Source organism: Protomyctophum parallelum, assembly GCF_964188405.1.
Source record: "Protomyctophum parallelum genome assembly, chromosome: 5".
Classification (NCBI taxonomy): domain Eukaryota; kingdom Metazoa; phylum Chordata; class Actinopteri; order Myctophiformes; family Myctophidae; genus Protomyctophum; species Protomyctophum parallelum.
The window spans coordinates 44,040,509-44,064,430 of NC_139702.1; the positions used below are offsets into that span (position 1 = coordinate 44,040,509).

General features: G+C 37.3%; 2 protein-coding genes across 2 annotated transcripts in view; both read left to right on the forward strand.

Moving 5' to 3' along the window:
• Positions 1 to 4,031: 4,031 nt before the first annotated feature.
• Positions 4,032 to 23,922, forward strand: part of LOC310858691 (uncharacterized protein) — a 55,095-nt gene continuing 35,204 nt past the window's right edge. Inside the window, exon 1 of the mRNA XM_083764918.1 lies at positions 4,032 to 4,100. The gene's annotated coding sequence lies outside the window, so the exon portion shown is untranslated. The remainder of the gene's footprint in view (positions 4,101 to 23,922) is intronic.
• Positions 11,322 to 22,610, forward strand: LOC310859162 (uncharacterized protein; the record flags this gene model as incomplete). The annotated part of the gene is made up of 6 exons (XM_083765561.1): positions 11,322 to 11,444; positions 11,825 to 11,886; positions 12,040 to 12,194; positions 12,334 to 12,405; positions 21,973 to 22,164; positions 22,363 to 22,610. Exons 1-6 carry the CDS (start codon positions 11,337 to 11,339, stop codon positions 22,608 to 22,610), a joined length of 837 nt encoding a protein of 278 aa, XP_083621687.1. The 5' UTR covers positions 11,322 to 11,336.

A 23,922-nucleotide genomic window follows, 5' to 3' on the forward strand; every position in this document is an offset into this window, starting at 1 on the left:
GTGTGTGTGTGTGTGTGTGTGTGTGCGTGTGTGTGTGTGTGTGTGTGTGTTGAGGGGGTTGGGTGGTGGTGGGCACGTAAGGTGAACACGGCAGGTACGGCCTCCAGTTATGTGAAGGCAGCTGTCTGCTGTCTAACCAGTAGTTAGGGAAAGTTAACGAAATGTGTGGCAAATCTGCAACACAAAAAAAGCTTACCACTAGCTTTCTTCACAAATGTGTTCATAAAGGTGTCTACTATCACATATCAATTTGTTCCAACTCAACTCCCTTGGGAAACTTTGTGACAGCTGTTGAAAGTTGAAAGTTGAAGTAGCATGTGACATGTCAAACTAGGGGGTTTTCATGATTCTGAATCCATTACAAGCATTAGTTTTGCACGAAAAATACTCCTTCTGATAAAAACCGTCTATATTGCCGTCATCACAAATGAGGTCAGCACATTTGGGCACGTACATTTTGGGCAAGTATAGATTGTTACCCAAAGTTTCAGCAGCTGTCACAAAGGTTCACAAGGGAGTTGGCTTGGAACAAATTGATAGTTGAGAGTAGACACCATTATGAACACTTTGTGAAGAAAGCCTAGTGGTAAGCATTTATTTTTGCAGATTTGCTGCACATTTCACTAACTTTCCCTAACTACAGGGCTGGATTGCCTAGAAACGTCTGTTAAATTGTGTGTAGCAGCCATGTAGAAAGGATTGGAAACTGAAAAATAGCATTTATACAAAGTATGGTGAGACTTTTGCCATTTTAGGCACATGAGTGAAAGTGCCACAGTGGCCTTGAGGTTACACTGTCCGCCATGAAACTGGGAGGCCGGCCGGGTCATGCCAAAGACTGTATAAAGGGGACCCAATGCCTCCCTGCTTGGCACTCAGCATCAATGGGTTGGATTGGGGGTCAAATCAACTAATGATTCCCGATTGCGGCGCACGCTGCGGCTCACCGCTCCAAGAGATGGGTCAAATGCGGAGAACAAATTTCACTGCGGTAACGTGTGTGACTAACGTGTGACTTTGACTTTGAGTGAAGGTGTTCTCTACATAGACCCCTCCATATATCATTCCAATTTTGGGTTGGTTGAATGTTGTTTTCTTGTATGAACCCTCCCACTATTACTGGGAGCTAAGACTCAATGATTGGTTTGTACATACATTACTAGCTATAACATGTAGCCATACTAGCTGAACAATAGGTTTATTACAATAGGTAATACAAGTCAGATACTGACTATTTTGCCAAGTGTTAGAAAGTTAACTACAATAAGCAGTAATGGTTTCATAGTGTGCAATATTAATCGTAATGTTTAATGTACATTTTCCACCAGGTAATGGAACTTCCCCACCAGGCAATGGGACACCAGACCCAGTCAATGCAACTTCACCACCACTCAATCCAAATGCAACTATAGCACCAGTAAACTCAACCACAACAGCGGTCGCTTTAACAAATATTACAGTGGCTGTTAGCATTAACATCACTGCTAATGTTACGACTGTTAACGTTAGAATCAATGCAACGACAGCACCAGGAAACGCAAGTACAGTGCCAGTCAATGAAACATCACCTGTAGTGCGTACAACATCCCTACCAGTCACTCCAGCTACTGGCTCAGGTAAAACAAATGAACCATTAGTCAAAATAACTTTACCCACTAATTATGAATCACTACTCAGTTTAGCTATATGATATGACATACTGTAGTGATATTTGCATAATATGATCATTAAAGTGCTTTTTATTTGTGGGGGTATTTGTCACTGTACCCTTGCACAATTTATAGCTGGGGCGGACAAAGGGAATAGTACAGTGACAAATGCCACTATGACTATAATTGTTGGAAAAAGCACATTCAATTATAATCTTTAGTATAATAACTTCAGACACATATCTTAACAATGTGATCTAACCTTTCCATTAGGTAATACAACTTCACCTCCAGTCATTCCAACTTCACCACGACACAATGCAACTTCACCGATCGTCCATACAACATCTTTACCTGTCACTGCAGGTACTACCCCAGGTAAAACAAATCAACATAACAAAAATAACTTTACCACTAATAACTTTGAATTAATCACCATTCAGTTAAGCTATAATATCTGAATATAACTACATAGGACAAATACTAGAGTGAAAAATGCCCCTATGATTATAATGTGTTGAAAAAGAACATTCAATTATATCCTTTAATTTTATAACTTTAGAAATATAAGAAACACCGGTAATCATGACTTCACAATTGAACCTTTCCATCAGGTAATGCAACTTCACCACCAGTCATTCAAACTTCGCCACAACACAGTGCAACTTCAGCACCAGTCAATGCAACTTCTTCACCACGACAAAATACAACATCACCACGACCCAATATAGTTTCAACACCAGTCATTGTAACTTCACCTATAGTCCATACAACATCCCCACCAGTCACTGCAGCTACTAGTCCAGGTAACACAAACAAACCCTAATTAGTCTAATTAACTTTACCACTAATTGCTTTGAATGAATCAGTACTCCGTTTAGCTATGATATCTGAATATAACCGGAGCAGACAAGGGGATATGCAGATTTATAATCTTTATTAATATAACTTTATAAAGGTGAGAAACACCAGTAATCATAACTTCACCATGTAATGTAACCTTTCCATCAGGCAATGCAACTTCACCACCAGTTATTCAAACTTCGTCACAACACAATGCAACTTCACCTATAGTCCATACATCCCCACCTGTCACTGCAGCTACTAGCCCAGGTAAAACACATGAAACATTAGTCAAAAGAACTTTACCACTACAAATATCATTGAATGATTACGGACTCAGTTTAGCTATAATATCTGAATATAACTGGAGCAGACAAAGGGATATGCAAGAGTACAGTGACAAATGCCCATATTATTATAATGTATTGAAAAAGCACATTCAATTATAATCTTATCATTATAACTTAAAATATAAGAAACACCGGTAATCATAACTTCACAATTTATTGTAACCTTTCTATCAGGTAAAGCAACATCACCACCAGTCATTCAAACTTCGCCACGACACAATTCAACTTCACCACCAGTTACTGCAACTTCACCACGACACAATGCAACTTCACCACGACAAAATGCAACATCACCACGACCCAATATAACTTCAACACCAGTCACTGTAACTTCACCACCAGTCAATGCAACTTCACCTATAGTGCATACAACATCCCTACCTGTCACTGCAGGTACTACCACAGGTATAGCAAATGAATAGTCAAAATTAAATTACTTTACAGCTAATAACTTTGAATTAATCAACATTCAGTTTAGCTATAATATCTGAATTTAACTACAGAGGACAAAGACTAGTGACAAACTCCACTCTGACTATGTGTTGAAAAAGAACATTCAATTACATCCTTTAATTTTATAACTTTAGAAATATAAGAAACACCTGTAATCATGACTTCACAATTGAATGTAACCTTTCCATCAGGTAATGCAACTTCACCACCAGTCATTCAAACTTCGCCACGACACAATGCAACTTCACCACAAGTTACTGCAACTTCACCACGACACAATGCAACTTCAGCATCAGTTAATGCAACGTCACCACGGCCCAATATAAGTTCAACGCCAGTCATTGCAACTTCATCACCAGTCAATGCAACTTCACCTATAGTGCTGCATACAACATCCCTACCTGTCACTGCAGGTTCTACCACAGGTAAAAAAAATGAATAGTCAAAATAACTTTCCACTAATAACTTTGAATTAATCACCATTCAGTTTAGCTATAACATCTGAATATAACTACAGAGGACAAATACTATAGTGACGAATTCCCCTCCGACTATAATATGTTGAAAAGGCTAATTCAATCATAATCTCTATTATTATGACTTTAGAAATAACAAACAAAGGTAATCATAACTTCACAATTTAACGTAACCTTTCCATCAGATGATGCAACTTCACCACGGCACAATGCAACTTCACCATCAGTCATTGCAACTTCACCACCAGTCAATGCAACTTCACCACCAGTCAATGCAACTTCACCTATAGTCCATACATCCCCACCAGTCACTGCAACTACTAGCCCAGGTAAAACAACTTACACATTAGTCAAAATAACTTTACCACTAATAATGGCATTGAATAATGAATCAGTACTCAGTTTAATATCTGAACATACTGTAACTGGAGCAGACAATATACAAGAGTACAGTGAGACATAATATAAATGTGTTGAAAAAGAACATTACTTTATAATCTTTATTATTACAATTATCTTTATAAAGATAACAACACTGGTAATCATAACTTCACAATGTAATGTAACCTTTCCATCAGGCAATGCAACTTCACCACCAGTCACTCAAACTTCGCCAAGACACAATGCAACTTCACCACCAGTTAATGCAACTTCACCACAACAAAATACAACATCACCACGACCCAATATAACTTCAACACCAGTCATTGTAACTTCACCTATAGTCCATACAACATCCCCACCAGTCACTGCAGCTACTAGTCCAGGTAAAACAAACAAACAAACCATTAGTCAAATTAACTTTACCACTAATTACTTGGAATGAAACACTACTCAGTTTACCTATAATATCTGAATATAACTGGAATTGATAAAACGATATGCAAGAGTGAAATACAAATACGCCTTTTACTATAATGTGTTGAAAACACACATTCAATTATAATCTTTATTATTATAACTTTAGAAATATAAGAATCACCGGTAATCATGACTTCACAATTGAATGTAACCTTTCCAACAGGTAATGCAACTTCACCTCCAGTCATCCCAACTTCACCACAACACAATGCAACCTCACCACCAGTTAATGCAACTTCACTACGACACAATGCAACTTCAGCTTCAGTTAATACAACGTCACCACGACCCAATATAACTTCAACACCAGTCACTGTAACTTCATCACCAGTCAATGCAACTTCACCTATAGTGCATACAACATCCCTACCTGTCACTGCAGGTCGTACCCCAGGTATACACTAACAAATGAATAGTCAAAATTACTTTACAGCTAATAACTTTGAATTAATCACCATTCAGTTTAGCTATAATATCTGAATATAACTACAGGACAAAGACAATTCCACTCCGACTATAATGTCTTGAAAAAGAACATTCCATTATAACCTTTTATAATATAACTTTAGAAATATAAGAAACAACGGTAAACATGACTTCACAATTGAATGTAACCTTTCCAACAGGTAATGCAACTTCACCACCAGTCATTCAAACTTCGCCACGACACAATGCGACTTCACCACCAGTTAATGCAACGTCACCACGACCCAAAATGACTTCAACACCAGTCACTGTAACATCACCACCAGTCAATGCAACTTCACCTATAGTGCATACAACATCCCTACCAGTCACTGCAGGTACTACCCCAGGTATAACAAATGAATAGTCAAAATAACTTTACAACTAATAACTCTGAATTAATCATCATTCAGTTTAGCTATAATATCTGAATATAACTACAGAGACTAGTGACAAATTCCACTCCGACTATGTGTTGAAAAAGAACATTCAATTATAACCTTTATGATTATAACTTTAGAAATATAAGAAACACCGGTAATCATGACTTCACAATTGAATGTAACCTTTCCAACAGGTAATGCAACTTCACCACCAGTCATTCAAACTTCGCCACGACACAATGCAACTTCACCACCAGTTAATGCAACTTCACCGGGACAAAATACAACATCACCACAACGACCCAATACAACATCCCCACCAGTCACTGCTGCTACTAGTCCAGGTAACACAAACAAACCCTAATTAACTTTACCACTAATTTCTTTGAATGAATCAGTGCTCAGTTTAGCTATAAAATGAATGAATATAACTGGAGCAGACAAGGGGATGTACACAATTATAATCTTTATTAATACAACCTTAGAAAAGTAAGAAACACTGGTAATCATAACTTCACAATGTAATGTAACATTTCCATCAGGCAATGCAACTTCACCACCAGTCATTCAAACTTCGCCACGACACAATACAACTTCACCACCAGTTAATGCAACTTCACCACGACACAATGCAACTTCACCACGACAAAATGCAACGTCACTACGACCCAATATAACTTCAACACCAGTCATTGCAACTTCATCCCCAGTCAATGCAACTTCACCTATAGTCCATACAACATCCCTACCTGTCACTGCAGGTACTACCCCAGGTAAAACAAATGAATAGTCAAAATAACTTTACCACTAATAACTTTAAATGAATCACCATTCAGTTTAGCTATAATATCTGAATATAACTACAGAGGACAAAGACTACAGTGACAAATTCCCCCATAATGTGTTTAAAAGGCTAATTCAATCATAATCTTTATAATTATAACTTTAGAAATAAGTACAGTGACATACCCCTATGATTATAATGTGTTGAAAAAGCACATTCAATTATTATTGATTATAACTAATATCAGAATCACCGGTAATAATAACTTCACAATTGAATGTAACCTTTCCATCAGGTAATGCAACATCACCACCAGTCATTCAAACTTCGCCACGACACAATGCGACTTCACCACCAGTTAATGCAACGTCACCACGACCCAAAATGACTTCAACACCAGTCACTGTAACATCACCACCAGTCAATGCAACTTCACCTATAGTGCATACAACATCCCTACCTGTCACTGCAGGTACTACCCCAGGTATAACAAATGAATAGTCAAAATAACTTTACAACTAATAACTCTGAATTAATCATCATTCAGTTTAGCTATAATATCTGAATATAACTACAGAGACTAGTGACAAATTCCACTCCGACTATGTGTTGAAAAAGAACATTCAATTATAACCTTTATGATTATAACTTTAGAAATATAAGAAACACCGGTAATCATGACTTCACAATTGAATGTAACCTTTCCAACAGGTAATGCAACTTCACCACCAGTCATTCAAACTTCGCCACGACACAATGCAACTTCACCACCAGTTAATGCAACTTCACCGGGACAAAATACAACATCACCACAACGACCCAATACAACATCCCCACCAGTCACTGCTGCTACTAGTCCAGGTAACACAAACAAACCCTAATTAACTTTACCACTAATTTCTTTGAATGAATCAGTGCTCAGTTTAGCTATAAAATGAATGAATATAACTGGAGCAGACAAGGGGATGTGCACAATTATAATCTTTATTAATACAACCTTAGAAAAGTAAGAAACACTGGTAATCATAACTTCACAATGTAATGTAACATTTCCATCAGGCAATGCAACTTCACCACCAGTCATTCAAACTTCGCCACGACACAATACAACTTCACCACCAGTTAATGCAACTTCACCACGACACAATGCAACTTCACCACGACAAAATGCAACGTCACCACGACCCAATATAACTCCAACACCAGTCATTGCAACTTCATCCCCAGTCAATGCAACTTCACCTATAGTCCATACAACATCCCTACCTGTCACTGCAGGTACTACCCCAGGTATAACAAATGAATAGTCAAAATAACTTTACCACTAATAACTTTAAATGAATCACCATTCAGTTTAGCTATAATATCTGAATATAACTACATAGGACAAAGACTACAGTGACAAATTCCCCCATAATGTGTTTAAAAGGCTAATTAAATCATAATCTTTATTATTATAACTTTAGAAATAAGTACAGTGACATACCCCTATGATTATAATGTGTTGAAAAAGCACATTCAATTATTATTGATTATAACTAATATCAGAATCACCGGTAATAATAACTTCACAATTGAATGTAACCTTTCCATCAGGTAATGCAACATCACCACCAGTCATTCAAACTTCGCCACGACACAATGCGACTTCACCACCAGTTAATGCAACGTCACCACGACCCAAAATGACTTCAACACCAGTCACTGTAACATCACCACCAGTCAATGCAACTTCACCTATAGTGCATACAACATCCCTACCTGTCACTGCAGGTACTACCCCAGGTATAACAAATGAATAGTCAAAATAACTTTACAACTAATAACTCTGAATTAATCATCATTCAGTTTAGCTATAATATCTGAATATAACTACAGAGACTAGTGACAAATTCCACTCCGACTATGTGTTGAAAAAGAACATTCAATTATAACCTTTATGATTATAACTTTAGAAATATAAGAAACACCGGTAATCATGACTTCACAATTGAATGTAACCTTTCCAACAGGTAATGCAACTTCACCACCAGTCATTCAAACTTCGCCACGACACAATGCAACTTCACCACCAGTTAATGCAACTTCACCGGGACAAAATACAACATCACCACGACGACCCAATATAACTTCAACACCAGTCATTGTAACTTCACCTATAGTCCATACAACATCCCCACCAGTCACTGCTGCTACTAGTCCAGGTAACACAAACAAACCCTAATTAACTTTACCACTAATTTCTTTGAATGAATCAGTGCTCAGTTTAGCTATAAAATGAATGAATATAACTGGAGCAGACAAGGGGATGTGCACAATTATAATCTTTATTAATACAACCTTAGAAAAGTAAGAAACACTGGTAATCATAACTTCACAATGTAATGTAACATTTCCATCAGGCAATGCAACTTCACCACCAGTCATTCAAACTTCGCCACGACACAATACAACTTCACCACCAGTTAATGCAACTTCACCACGACACAATGCAACTTCACCACGACAAAATGCAACGTCACCACGACCCAATATAACTTCAACACCAGTCATTGCAACTTCATCCCCAGTCAATGCAACTTCACCTATAGTCCATACAACATCCCTACCTGTCACTGCAGGTACTACCCCAGGTAAAACAAATGAATAGTCAAAATAACTTTACCACTAATAACTTTAAATGAATCACCATTCAGTTTAGCTATAATATCTGAATATAACTACAGAGGACAAAGACTACAGTGACAAATTCCCCCATAATGTGTTTAAAAGGCTAATTCAATCATAATCTTTATTATTATAACTTTAGAAATAAGAAACACCGGTAATCATGACTTCACAATTGAATGTAACCTTTCCAACAGGTAATGCAACTTCACCACCAGTCATTCAAACTTCGCCACAACACAATGCAACTTCACCACCAGTTAATGCAACTTCACCGCGACAAAATACAACATCACCACGACCCAATATAACTTCAACACCAGTCATTGTAACTTCACCTATAGTCCATACAACATCCCCACCAGTCACTGCAGCTACTAGTCCAGGTAACACAAACAAACCCTAATTAGTCTAATTAACTTTACCACTAATTGCTTTGAATTAATCAGTACTCAGTTTAGCTATAAAATCCGAATATAACTGAAGCAGACAAGGGGATGTGCACAATCTTTATTATTATAACTTTAGAAAAGTAAGAAACACTGGTAATCATAACTTCACAATGTAATGTAACATTTCCATCAGGCAATGCAACTTCACCACCAGTCATTCAAACTTCGCCACGACACAATGCAACTTCACCACCAGTTAATGCAACTTCACCACGACACAATGCAACTTCACCACGACAAAATGCAACGTCACCACGACCCAATATAACTTCAACACCAGTCATTGCAACTTCATCACCAGTCAATGCAACTTCACCTATAGTCCATACAACATCCCTACCTGTCACTGCAGGTACTACCCCAGGTAAAACAAATGAATAGTCAAAATAACTTTACCACTAATAACTTTAAATTAATCACCATTCAGTTTAGCTATAATATCTGAATATAACTACAGAGGACAATGACTATAGTGACAAATTCCCCTCCGACTATTGTGTTGAAAAGGCTAATTCAATCATAATCTTTATTATTATAACATTAGAAATATAAGAATCACCTGTAATCATGACTTCACAATTGAATGTAACCTTTCCATCAGGTAATGCAACTTCACCACCAGTCATTCAAACTTCGCCACGACACAATGCAACTTCAGCTTCAGTTAATGCAACGTCACCACGACCCAATATAACTTCAACACCAGTCACTGTAACTTCATCACCAGTCAATGCAACTTCACCTATAGTGCATGCAACATCCCTACCTGTCACTGCAGGTACAACCCCAGGTATACACTAACAAATGAATAGTCAAAATAACTTTACAGCTAATAACTTTGAATTAATCACCATTCAGTTTAGCTATAATATCTGAATATAACTACAGGACAAAGACACTTCCACTCCGACTATAATGTGTTGAAAAAGAACATTCCATTATAACCTTTTATTAATATAACTAAGAAACACCGGTAAACATGACTTCACAATTGTAACCTTTCCAACAGGAAATGCAACTTCACCAACAGTTATTAAAACTTCGCCACGACACAATGCAACTTCACCACCAGTTAATGCAACTTCACCACGACAAAATGCAACATCACCACGACCCAATATAACTTCAACACCAGTCATTGCAACTTCATCACCAGTCAATGCAACTTCACCTATAGTCCATACAACATCCCTACCTGTCACTGCAGGTACTACCCCAGGTAAAACAAATGAATAGTCAAAATATCTTTACCACTAATAACTTTGAATTAATCACCATTCAGTTTAGCTATAACATCTGAACATAACTACAGAGGACAAAGACTATAGTGACGAATTCCCCTCCGAAACTATCTGAATATAACTGGAGCGGACAATGGGATATGCAAGAGTACAGTGTCATACCCCTATGATTATAATGTGTTTATTATTATAACTTTAGAAATATAAGAAACACCGGTAATCATAACTTCACAATTTCATGTAAACTTTCCATCAGGTAAAGCAACATCACCTCAACTAAAAGTACATTAAATTATCTTTAGTATAATAACTTCAGCAATATAAGAAACACAAGTAGTCATATCTTAACAATGTGATCTATCCTTTCCATTAGGTAATACAACTTCACCTCCAGTCATTCCGACTTCACCACGACACAATGCAACGTCACTGCCAGTCATTGCAACTTCACCACGAGTAACTGCAACTTCACTGCCAGTCATTGCAACTTCACCACGAGTCACTGCAACTTCACCTATTGTCCATACAACACGCCTACCTGTCACTGCAGCTACTATCCCAGGTTAAACATCTGCACTATTAGTGAAAAGAACTTCACTGCTAATCACTTTGAACATATAATTTACTGTTCAGCTATAATAACTCAATTTAACTGTAACTAACTGTTTCTACCCATTGTGCTTCATATGTAGCTACAACAGCACCACCAGCAATGCCAAAGGTCGTGTTAGAATTCAAAATAACGCAAAACTTCACAAAAGACCTTGAAAACACATCCTCAGTCGCATTCCAGAACTTAGCAACCAAAGTAGCTTCAGCGGTAAGTACCATTATGATGATCCAACACCTACCAATACATTCTCCATAACTTCAGCGATTCCTCCTATCATGCATATTACTATTATATTGATCTCTGGCAAATGTATAATTATGATGATTAAAAAGAACCATACTTTATGGAAATGTTTTGCTTTCATTGTAAAATTACCAAATAACTAAACAAGTTAAAATTAAAAGATTTTTAACAAATGACTGCCTCCACCTTTCAAAATGTTCTCTAGAACATTGTTATTAATTAATCAAATGTAAATCTATTAATCTTGAACCATGAAATGAACTTGGTGGGATACTAAGTATTATTTTACAGTTCCTGTGTAATTATTTCTGTAATAATTTCAATGACTGAATTTCTGTTTACAGATGGACAACGTCTATAAGGCAAAGTTTTCTAATTTCAATCGCACTGTTATAACCGGCTTCAGGTATGCACCAATGGAGTTATACTGTATTAAGTATATATGTTTTTAGTACATAAATATTAACGTATCATTGATTTGTACCTTTAATGTACCATAACATTTGGTATTAATTATAACATAAATGTTATAATTAATAATAATGAATCACTTTTACAGCTCAGGATCAGTAAATGTGGAGGCTGAATTAATATTCAACCAAGAGGAAAATGCAACTATACCAGATGCCTCTTCTGTGGCTAGTACTTTTGTTGAGGCTGCATCCAGCTCTAATTTCTCCCTTCCTGTGGACACGTCAACTATTGTTGCCACGGGTAAGAATTGTCGACTCAACCGATAATAGCTCACAGTGTGGCTCTTTAATGACCTGTTTAATGGTGTTTTTTTTCCCTTGTTATTAATTATATATCATGGCCTGCATTGATATTGATATGAAAGTTTTATTTTTTACAGTGGTTTTGCCGCCAACTCAAGCACCCACTACAGCAGCACCTTTAACAACAATCACCACAGATTCACCAGCAGGTACAATTTCATCAAAGCAAATTTAAACTGTACTTCCAATGTATAAAACATCTAATGAATTAACTGGAGTGGACAAAGGGATATGCAAGAGTACAGTGACATACCCCTATGATTATAATGTGTTGAAGAAGCACATTACATTATTATTGATTATAACTAATATCAGAATCACCGGTAATAATAACTTCACAATTGAATGTAACCTTTCCATCAGGTAATGCAACATCACCACCAGTCATTCAAACTTCGCCACGACACAATGCGACTTCACCACCAGTTAATGCAACGTCACCACGACCCAAAATGACTTCAACACCAGTCACTGTAACATCACCACCAGTCAATGCAACTTCACCTATAGTGCATACAACATCCCTACCTGTCACTGCAGGTACTACCCCAGGTATAACAAATGAATAGTCAAAATAACTTTACAACTAATAACTCTGAATTAATCATCATTCAGTTTAGCTATAATATCTGAATATAACTACAGAGACTAGTGACAAATTCCACTCCGACTATGTGTTGAAAAAGAACATTCAATTATAACCTTTATGATTATAACTTTAGAAATATAAGAAACACCGGTTATCATGACTTCACAATTGAATGTAACCTTTCCAACAGGTAATGCAACTTCACCACCAGTCATTCAAACTTCGCCACGACACAATGCGACTTCACCACCAGTTAATGCAACGTCACCACGACCCAAAATGACTTCAACACCAGTCACTGTAACATCACCACCAGTCAATGCAACTTCACCTATAGTCCATACAACATCCCCACCAGTCACTGCTGCTACTAGTCCAGGTAACACAAACAAACCCTAATTAACTTTACCACTAATTTCTTTGAATTAATCAGTGCTCAGTTTAGCTATAAAATGAATGAATATAACTGGAGCAGACAAGGGGATGTGCACAATTATAATCTTTATTAATACAACCTTAGAAAAGTAAGAAACACTGGTAATCATAACTTCACAATGTAATGTAACATTTCCATCAGGCAATGCAACTTCACCACCAGTCATTCAAACTTCGCCACGACACAATACAACTTCACCACCAGTTAATGCAACTTCACCACGACACAATGCAACTTCACCACGACAAAATGCAACGTCACCACGACCCAATATAACTTCAACACCAGTCATTGCAACTTCATCCCCAGTCAATGCAACTTCACCTATAGTCCATACAACATCCCTACCTGTCACTGCAGGTACTACCCCAGGTAAAACAAATGAATAGTCAAAATAACTTTACCACTAATAACTTTAAATGAATCACCATTCAGTTTAGCTATAATATCTGAATATAACTACAGAGGACAAAGACTACAGTGACAAATTCCCCCATAATGTGTTGAAAAGGCTAATTCAATCATAATCTTTATTATTATAACTTTAGAAATAAGAAACACCGGTAATCATGACTTCACAATTGAATGTAACCTTTCCAACAGGTAATGCAACTTCACCACCAGTCATTCAAACTTCACCACAACACAATGCAACTTCACCACCAGTTAATGCAACTTCACCGCGACAAAATACAACATCACCACGACCCAATATAACTTCAATACCAGTCATTGTAACTTCACCTATAGTCCATACAACATCCCCACCAGTCACTGCAGCTACTAGTCCAGGTAACACAAACAAACCCTAATTAGTCTAATTAACTTTACCACTAATTGCTTTGAATTAATCAGTACTCCGTTTAGCTATAAAATCCGAATATAACTGAAGCAGACAAGGGGATGTGCACAATCTTTATTATTATAACTTTAGAAAAGTAAGAAACACTGGTAATCCTAACTTCACAATGTAATGTAACATTTCCATCAGGCAATGCAACTTCACCACCAGTCATTCAAACTTCGCCACGACACAATGCAACTTCACCACCAGTTAATGCAACTTCACCACGACACAATGCAACTTCACCACGACAAAATGCAACGTCACCACGACCCAAAATGACTTCAACACCAGTCACTGTAACATCACCACCAGTCAATGCAACTTCACCTATAGTGCATACAACATCCCTACCTGTCACTGCAGGTACTACCCCAGGTATAACAAATTAATAGTCAAAATAACTTTACAACTAATAACTCTGAATTAATCATCATTCAGTTTAGCTATAATATCTGAATATAACTACAGAGACTAGTGACAAATTCCACTCCGACTATGTGTTGAAAAAGAACATTCAATTATAACCTTTATGATTATAACTTTAGAAATATAAGAAACACCGGTAATCATGACTTCACAATTTAATGTAACCTTTCCAACAGGTAATGCAACTTCACCACCAGTCATTCAAACTTCGCCACGGCACAATGCGACTTCACCACCAGTTAATGCAACGTCACCACGACCCAAAATGACTTCAACACCAGTCACTGTAACATCACCACCAGTCAATGCAACTTCACCTATAGTCCATACAACATCCCCACCAGTCACTGCTGCTACTAGTCCAGGTAACACAAACAAACCCTAATTAACTTTACCACTAATTTCTTTGAATGAATCAGTGCTCAGTTTAGCTATAAAATGAATGAATATAACTGGAGCAGACAAGGGGATGTGCACAATTATAATCTTTATTAATACAACCTTAGAAAAGTAAGAAACACTGGTAATCATAACTTCACAATGTAATGTAACATTTCCATCAGGCAATGCAACTTCACCACCAGTCATTCAAACTTCGCCACGACACAATACAACTTCACCACCAGTTAATGCAACTTCACCACGACACAATGCAACTTCACCACGACAAAATGCAACGTCACCACGACCCAATATAACTTCAACACCAGTCATTGCAACTTCATCCCCAGTCAATGCAACTTCACCTATAGTCCATACAACATCCCTACCTGTCACTGCAGGTACTACCCCAGGTAAAACAAATGAATAGTCAAAATAACTTTACCACTAATAACTTTAAATGAATCACCATTCAGTTTAGCTATAATATCTGAATATAACTACAGAGGACAAAGACTACAGTGACAAATTCCCCCATAATGTGTTGAAAAGGCTAATTCAATCATAATCTTTATTATTATAACTTTAGAAATAAGAAACACCGGTAATCATGACTTCACAATTGAATGTAACCTTTCCAACAGGTAATGCAACTTCACCACCAGTCATTCAAACTTCACCACAACACAATGCAACTTCACCACCAGTTAATGCAACTTCACCGCGACAAAATACAACATCACCACGACCCAATATAACTTCAATACCAGTCATTGTAACTTCACCTATAGTCCATACAACATCCCCACCAGTCACTGCAGCTACTAGTCCAGGTAACACAAACAAACCCTAATTAGTCTAATTAACTTTACCACTAATTGCTTTGAATTAATCAGTACTCCGTTTAGCTATAAAATCCGAATATAACTGAAGCAGACAAGGGGATGTGCACAATCTTTATTATTATAACTTTAGAAAAGTAAGAAACACTGGTAATCCTAACTTCACAATGTAATGTAACATTTCCATCAGGCAATGCAACTTCACCACCAGTCATTCAAACTTCGCCACGACACAATGCAACTTCACCACCAGTTAATGCAACTTCACCACGACACAATGCAACTTCACCACGACAAAATGCAACGTCACCACGACCCAAAATGACTTCAACACCAGTCACTGTAACATCACCACCAGTCAATGCAACTTCACCTATAGTGCATACAACATCCCTACCTGTCACTGCAGGTACTACCCCAGGTATAACAAATTAATAGTCAAAATAACTTTACAACTAATAACTCTGAATTAATCATCATTCAGTTTAGCTATAATATCTGAATATAACTACAGAGACTAGTGACAAATTCCACTCCGACTATGTGTTGAAAAAGAACATTCAATTATAACCTTTATGATTATAACTTTAGAAATATAAGAAACACCGGTAATCATGACTTCACAATTTAATGTAACCTTTCCAACAGGTAATGCAACTTCACCACCAGTCATTCAAACTTCGCCACGACACAATGCGACTTCACCACCAGTTAATGCAACGTCACCACGACCCAAAATGACTTCAACACCAGTCACTGTAACATCACCACCAGTCAATGCAACTTCACCTATAGTCCATACAACATCCCCACCAGTCACTGCTGCTACTAGTCCAGGTAACACAAACAAACCCTAATTAACTTTACCACTAATTTCTTTGAATGAATCAGTGCTCAGTTTAGCTATAAAATGAATGAATATAACTGGAGCAGACAAGGGGATGTGCACAATTATAATATTTATTAATACAACCTTAGAAAAGTAAGAAACACTGGTAATCATAACTTCACAATGTAATGTAACATTTCCATCAGGCAATGCAACTTCACCACCAGTCATTCAAACTTCGCCACGACACAATACAACTTCACCACCAGTTAATGCAACTTCACCACGACACAATGCAACTTCACCACGACAAAATGCAACGTCACCACGACCCAATATAACTTCAACACCAGTCATTGCAACTTCATCCCCAGTCAATGCAACTTCACCTATAGTCCATACAACATCCCTACCTGTCACTGCAGGTACTACCCCAGGTAAAACAAATGAATAGTCAAAATAACTTTACCACTAATAACTTTAAATGAATCACCATTCAGTTTAGCTATAATATCTGAATATAACTACAGAGGACAAAGACTACAGTGACAAATTCCCCCATAATGTGTTGAAAAGGCTAATCCAATCATAATCTTTATTATTATAACTTTAGAAATAAGAAACACCGGTAATCATGACTTCACAATTGAATGTAACCTTTCCAACAGGTAATGCAACTTCACCACCAGTCATTCAAACTTCACCACAACACAATGCAACTTCACCACCAGTTAATGCAACTTCACCGCGACAAAATACAACTTCACCACGACAAAATGCAACGTCACCACGACCCAATATAACTTCAACACCAGTCATTGCAACTTCATCCCCAGTCAATGCAACTTCACCTATAGTCCATACAACATCCCTACCTGTCACTGCAGGTACTACCCCAGGTAAAACAAATGAATAGTCAAAATAACTTTACCACTAATAACTTTAAATGAATCACCATTCAGTTTAGCTATAATATCTGAATATAACTACAGAGGACAAAGACTACAGTGACAAATTCCCCCATAATGTGTTGAAAAGGCTAATTCAATCATAATCTTTATTATTATAACTTTAGAAATAAGAAACACCGGTAATCATGACTTCACAATTGAATGTAACCTTTCCAACAGGTAATGCAACTAAACCACCAGTCATTCAAACTTCACCACAACACAATGCAACTTCACCACCAGTTAATGCAACTTCACCGCGACAAAATACAACATCACCACGACCCAATATAACTTCAATACCAGTCATTGTAACTTCACCTATAGTCCATACAACATCCCCACCAGTCACTGCAGCTACTAGTCCAGGTAACACAAACAAACCCTAATTAGTCTAATTAACTTTACCACTAATTGCTTTGAATTAATCAGTACTCCGTTTAGCTATAAAATCCGAATATAACTGAAGCAGACAAGGGGATGTGCACAATCTTTATTATTATAACTTTAGAAAAGTAAGAAACACTGGTAATCCTAACTTCACAATGTAATGTAACATTTCCATCAGGCAATGCAACTTCACCACCAGTCATTCAAACTTCGCCACGACACAATGCAACTTCACCACCAGTTAATGCAACTTCACCACGACACAATGCAACTTCACCACGACAAAATGCAACGTCACCACGACCCAAAATGACTTCAACACCAGTCACTGTAACATCACCACCAGTCAATGCAACTTCACCTATAGTGCATACAACATCCCTACCTGTCACTGCAGGTACTACCCCAGGTATAACAAATTAATAGTCAAAATAACTTTACAACTAATAACTCTGAATTAATCATCATTCAGTTTAGCTATAATATCTGAATATAACTACAGAGACTAGTGACAAATTCCACTCCGACTATGTGTTGAAAAAGAACATTCAATTATAACCTTTATGATTATAACTTTAGAAATATAAGAAACACCGGTAATCATGACTTCACAATTGAATGTAACCTTTCCAACAGGTAATGCAACTTCACCACCAGTCATTCAAACTTCGCCACGACACAATGCGACTTCACCACCAGTTAATGCAACGTCACCACGACCCAAAATGACTTCAACACCAGTCACTGTAACATCACCACCAGTCAATGCAACTTCACCTATAGTCCATACAACATCCCCACCAGTCACTGCTGCTACTAGTCCAGGTAACACAAACAAACCCTAATTAACTTTACCACTAATTTCTTTGAATGAATCAGTGCTCAGTTTAGCTATAAAATGAATGAATATAACTGGAGCAGACAAGGGGATGTGCACAATTATAATATTTATTAATACAACCTTAGAAAAGTAAGAAACACTGGTAATCATAACTTCACAATGTAATGTAACATTTCCATCAGGCAATGCAACTTCACCACCAGTCATTCAAACTTCGCCACGACACAATACAACTTCACCACCAGTTAATGCAACTTCACCACGACACAATGCAACTTCACCACGACAAAATGCAACGTCACCACGACCCAATATAACTTCAACACCAGTCATTGCAACTTCATCCCCAGTCAATGCAACTTCACCTATAGTCCATACAACATCCCTACCTGTCACTGCAGGTACTACCCCAGGTAAAACAAATGAATAGTCAAAATAACTTTACCACTAATAACTTTAAATGAATCACCATTCAGTTTAGCTATAATATCTGAATATAACTACAGAGGACAAAGACTACAGTGACAAATTCCCCCATAATGTGTTGAAAAGGCTAATCCAATCATAATCTTTATTATTATAACTTTAGAAATAAGAAACACCGGTAATCATGACTTCACAATTGAATGTAACCTTTCCAACAGGTAATGCAACTTCACCACCAGTCATTCAAACTTCACCACGACACAATGCAACTTCACCACCAGTTAATGCAACTTCACCGCGACAAAATACAACATCACCACGACCCAATATAACTTCAATACCAGTCATTGTAACTTCACCTATAGTCCATACAACATCCCCACCAGTCACTGCAGCTACTAGTCCAGGTAACACAAACAAACCCTAATTAGTCTAATTAACTTTACCACTAATTGCTTTGAATTAATCAGTACTCCGTTTAGCTATAAAATCCGAATATAACTGAAGCAGACAAGGGGATGTGCACAATCTTTATTATTATAACTTTAGAAAAGTAAGAAACACTGGTAATCATAACTTCACAATGTAATGTAACATTTCCATCAGGCAATGCAACTTCACCACCAGTCATTCAAACTTCGCCACGACACAATGCAACTTCACCACCAGTTAATGCAACTTCACCACGACACAATGCAACTTCACCACGACAAAATGCAACGTCACCACGACCCAAAATGACTTCAACACCAGTCACTGTAACATCACCACCAGTCAATGCAACTTCACCTATAGTGCATACAACATCCCTACCTGTCACTGCAGGTACTACCCCAGGTATAACAAATGAATAGTCAAAATAACTTTACAACTAATAACTCTGAATTAATCATCATTCAGTTTAGCTATAATATCTGAATATAACTACAGAGACTAGTGACAAATTCCACTCCGACTATGTGTTGAAAAAGAACATTCAATTATAACCTTTATGATTATAACTTTAGAAATATAAGAAACACCGGTAATCATGACTTCACAATTGAATGTAACCTTTCCAACAGGTAATGCAACTTCACCACCAGTCATTCAAACTTCGCCACGACACAATGCGACTTCACCACCAGTTAATGCAACGTCACCACGACCCAAAATGACTTCAACACCAGTCACTGTAACATCACCACCAGTCAATGCAACTTCACCTATAGTCCATACAACATCCCCACCAGTCACTGCTGCTACTAGTCCAGGTAACACAAACAAACCCTAATTAACTTTACCACTAATTTCTTTGAATGAATCAGTGCTCAGTTTAGCTATAAAATGAATGAATATAACTGGAGCAGACAAGGGGATGTGCACAATTATAATCTTTATTAATACAACCTTAGAAAAGTAAGAAACACTGGTAATCATAACTTCACAATGTAATGTAACATTTCCATCAGGCAATGCAACTTCACCACCAGTCATTCAAAGTTCGCCACGACACAATACAACTTCACCACCAGTTAATGCAACTTCACCACGACACAATGCAACTTCACCACGACAAAATGCAACGTCACCACGACCCAATATAACTTCAACACCAGTCATTGCAACTTCATCCCCAGTCAATGCAACTTCACCTATAGTCCATACAACATCCCTACCTGTCACTGCAGGTACTACCCCAGGTAAAACAAATGAATAGTCAAAATAACTTTACCACTAATAACTTTAAATGAATCACCATTCAGTTTAGCTATAATATCTGAATATGACTACAGAGGACAAAGACTACAGTGACAAATTCCCCCATAATGTGTTGAAAAGGCTAATTCAATCATAATCTTTATTATTATAACTTTAGAAATATGAAACACCGGTAATCATGACTTCACAATTGAATGTAACCTTTCCAACAGGTAATGCAACTTCACCACCAGTCATTCAAACTTCACCACAACACAATGCAACTTCACCACCAGTTAATGCAACTTCACCGCGACAAAATACAACATCACCACGACCCAATATAACTTCAATACCAGTCATTGTAACTTCACCTATAGTCCATACAACATCCCCACCAGTCACTGCAGCTACTAGTCCAGGTAACACAAACAAACCCTAATTAGTCTAATTAACTTTACCACTAATTGCTTTGAATTAATCAGTACTCCGTTTAGCTATAAAATCCGAATATAACTGAAGCAGACAAGGGGATGTGCACAATCTTTATTATTATAACTTTAGAAAAGTAAGAAACACTGGTAATCATAACTTCACAATGTAATGTAACATTTCCATCAGGCAATGCAACATCACCACCAGTCATTCAAACTTCGCCACGACACAATGCAACTTCACCACCAGTTAATGCAACTTCACCACGACACAATGCAACTTCACCACGACAAAATGCAACGTCACCACGACCCAAAATGACTTCAACACCAGTCACTGTAACATCACCACCAGTCAATGCAACTTCACCTATAGTGCATACAACATCCCTACCTGTCACTGCAGGTACTACCCCAGGTATAACAAATTAATAGTCAAAATAACTTTACAACTAATAACTCTGAATTAATCATCATTCAGTTTAGCTATAATATCTGAATATAACTACAGAGACTAGTGACAAATTCCACTCCGACTATGTGTTGAAAAAGAACATTCAATTATAACCTTTATGATTATAACTTTAGAAATATAAGAAACACCGGTAATCATGACTTCACAATTGAATGTAACCTTTCCAACAGGTAATGCAACTTCACCACCAGTCATTCAAACTTCGCCACGACACAATGCAACTTCACCACCAGTTAATGCAACTTCACCGGGACAAAATACAACATCACCACGACGACCCAATATAACTTCAACACCAGTCATTGTAACTTCACCTATAGTCCATACAACATCCCCACCAGTCACTGCTGCTACTAGTCCAGGTAACACAAACAAACCCTAATTAACTTTACCACTAATTTCTTTGAATGAATCAGTGCTCAGTTTAGCTATAAAATGAATGAATATAACTGGAGCAGACAAGGGGATGTGCACAATTATAATCTTTATTAATACAACCTTAGAAAAGTAAGAAACACTGGTAATCATAACTTCACAATGTAATGTAACATTTCCATCAGGCAATGCAACTTCACCACCAGTCATTCAAACTTCGCCACGACACAATACAACTTCACCACCAGTTAATGCAACTTCACCACGACACAATGCAACTTCACCACGACAAAATGCAACGTCACCACGACCCAATATAACTTCAACACCAGTCATTGCAACTTCATCCCCAGTCAATGCAACTTCACCTATAGTCCATACAACATCCCTACCTGTCACTGCAGGTACTACCCCAGGTAAAACAAATGAATAGTCAAAATAACTTTACCACTAATAACTTTAAATGAATCACCATTCAGTTTAGCTATAATATCTGAATATAACTACAGAGGACAAAGACTACAGTGACAAATTCCCCCATAATGTGTTGAAAAGTCTAATTCAATCATAATCTTTATTATTATAACTTTAGAAATAAGAAACACCGGTAATCATGACTTCACAATTGAATGTAACCTTTCCAACAGGTAATGCAACTTCACCACCAGTCATTCAAACTTCGCCACAACACAATGCAACTTCACCACCAGTTAATGCAACTTCACCGCGACAAAATACAACATCACCACGACCCAATATAACTTCAACACCAGTCATTGTAACTTCACCTATAGTCCATACAACATCCCCACCAGTCACTGCAGCTACTAGTCCAGGTAACACAAACAAACCCTAATTAGTCTAATTAACTTTACCACTAATTGCTTTGAATTAATCAGTACTCCGTTTAGCTATAAAATCCGAATATAACTGAAGCAGACAAGGGGATGTGCACAATCTTTATTATTATAACTTTAGAAAAGTAAGAAACACTGGTAATCATAACTTCACAATGTAATGTAACATTTCCATCAGGCAATGCAACTTCACCACCAGTCATTCAAACTTCGCCACGACACAATGCAACTTCACCACCAGTTAATGCAACTTCACCACGACACAATGCAACTTCACCACGACAAAATGCAACGTCACCACGACCCAATATAACTTCAACACCAGTCATTGCAACTTCATCACCAGTCAATGCAACTTCACCTATAGTCCATACAACATCCCTACCTGTCACTGCAGGTACTACCCCAGGTAAAACAAATGAATAGTCAAAATAACTTTACCACTAATAACTTTGAATTAATCACCATTCAGTTTAGCTATAACATCTGAACATAACTACAGAGGACAAAGACTATAGTGACGAATTCCCCTCCGAAACTATCTGAATATAACTGGAGCGGACAATGGGATATGCAAGAGTACAGTGACATACCCCTATGATTATAATGTGTTTATTATTATAACTTTAGAAATATAAGAAACACCGGTAATCATAACTTCACAATTTCATGTAAACTTTCCATCAGGTAAAGCAACATCACCTCAACTAAAAGTACATTAAATTATCTTTAGTATAATAACTTCAGCAATATAAGAAACACAAGTAGTCATATCTTAACAATGTGATCTATCCTTTCCATTAGGTAATACAACTTCACCTCCAGTCATTCCGACTTCACCACGACACAATGCAACGTCACTGCCAGTCATTGCAACTTCACCACGAG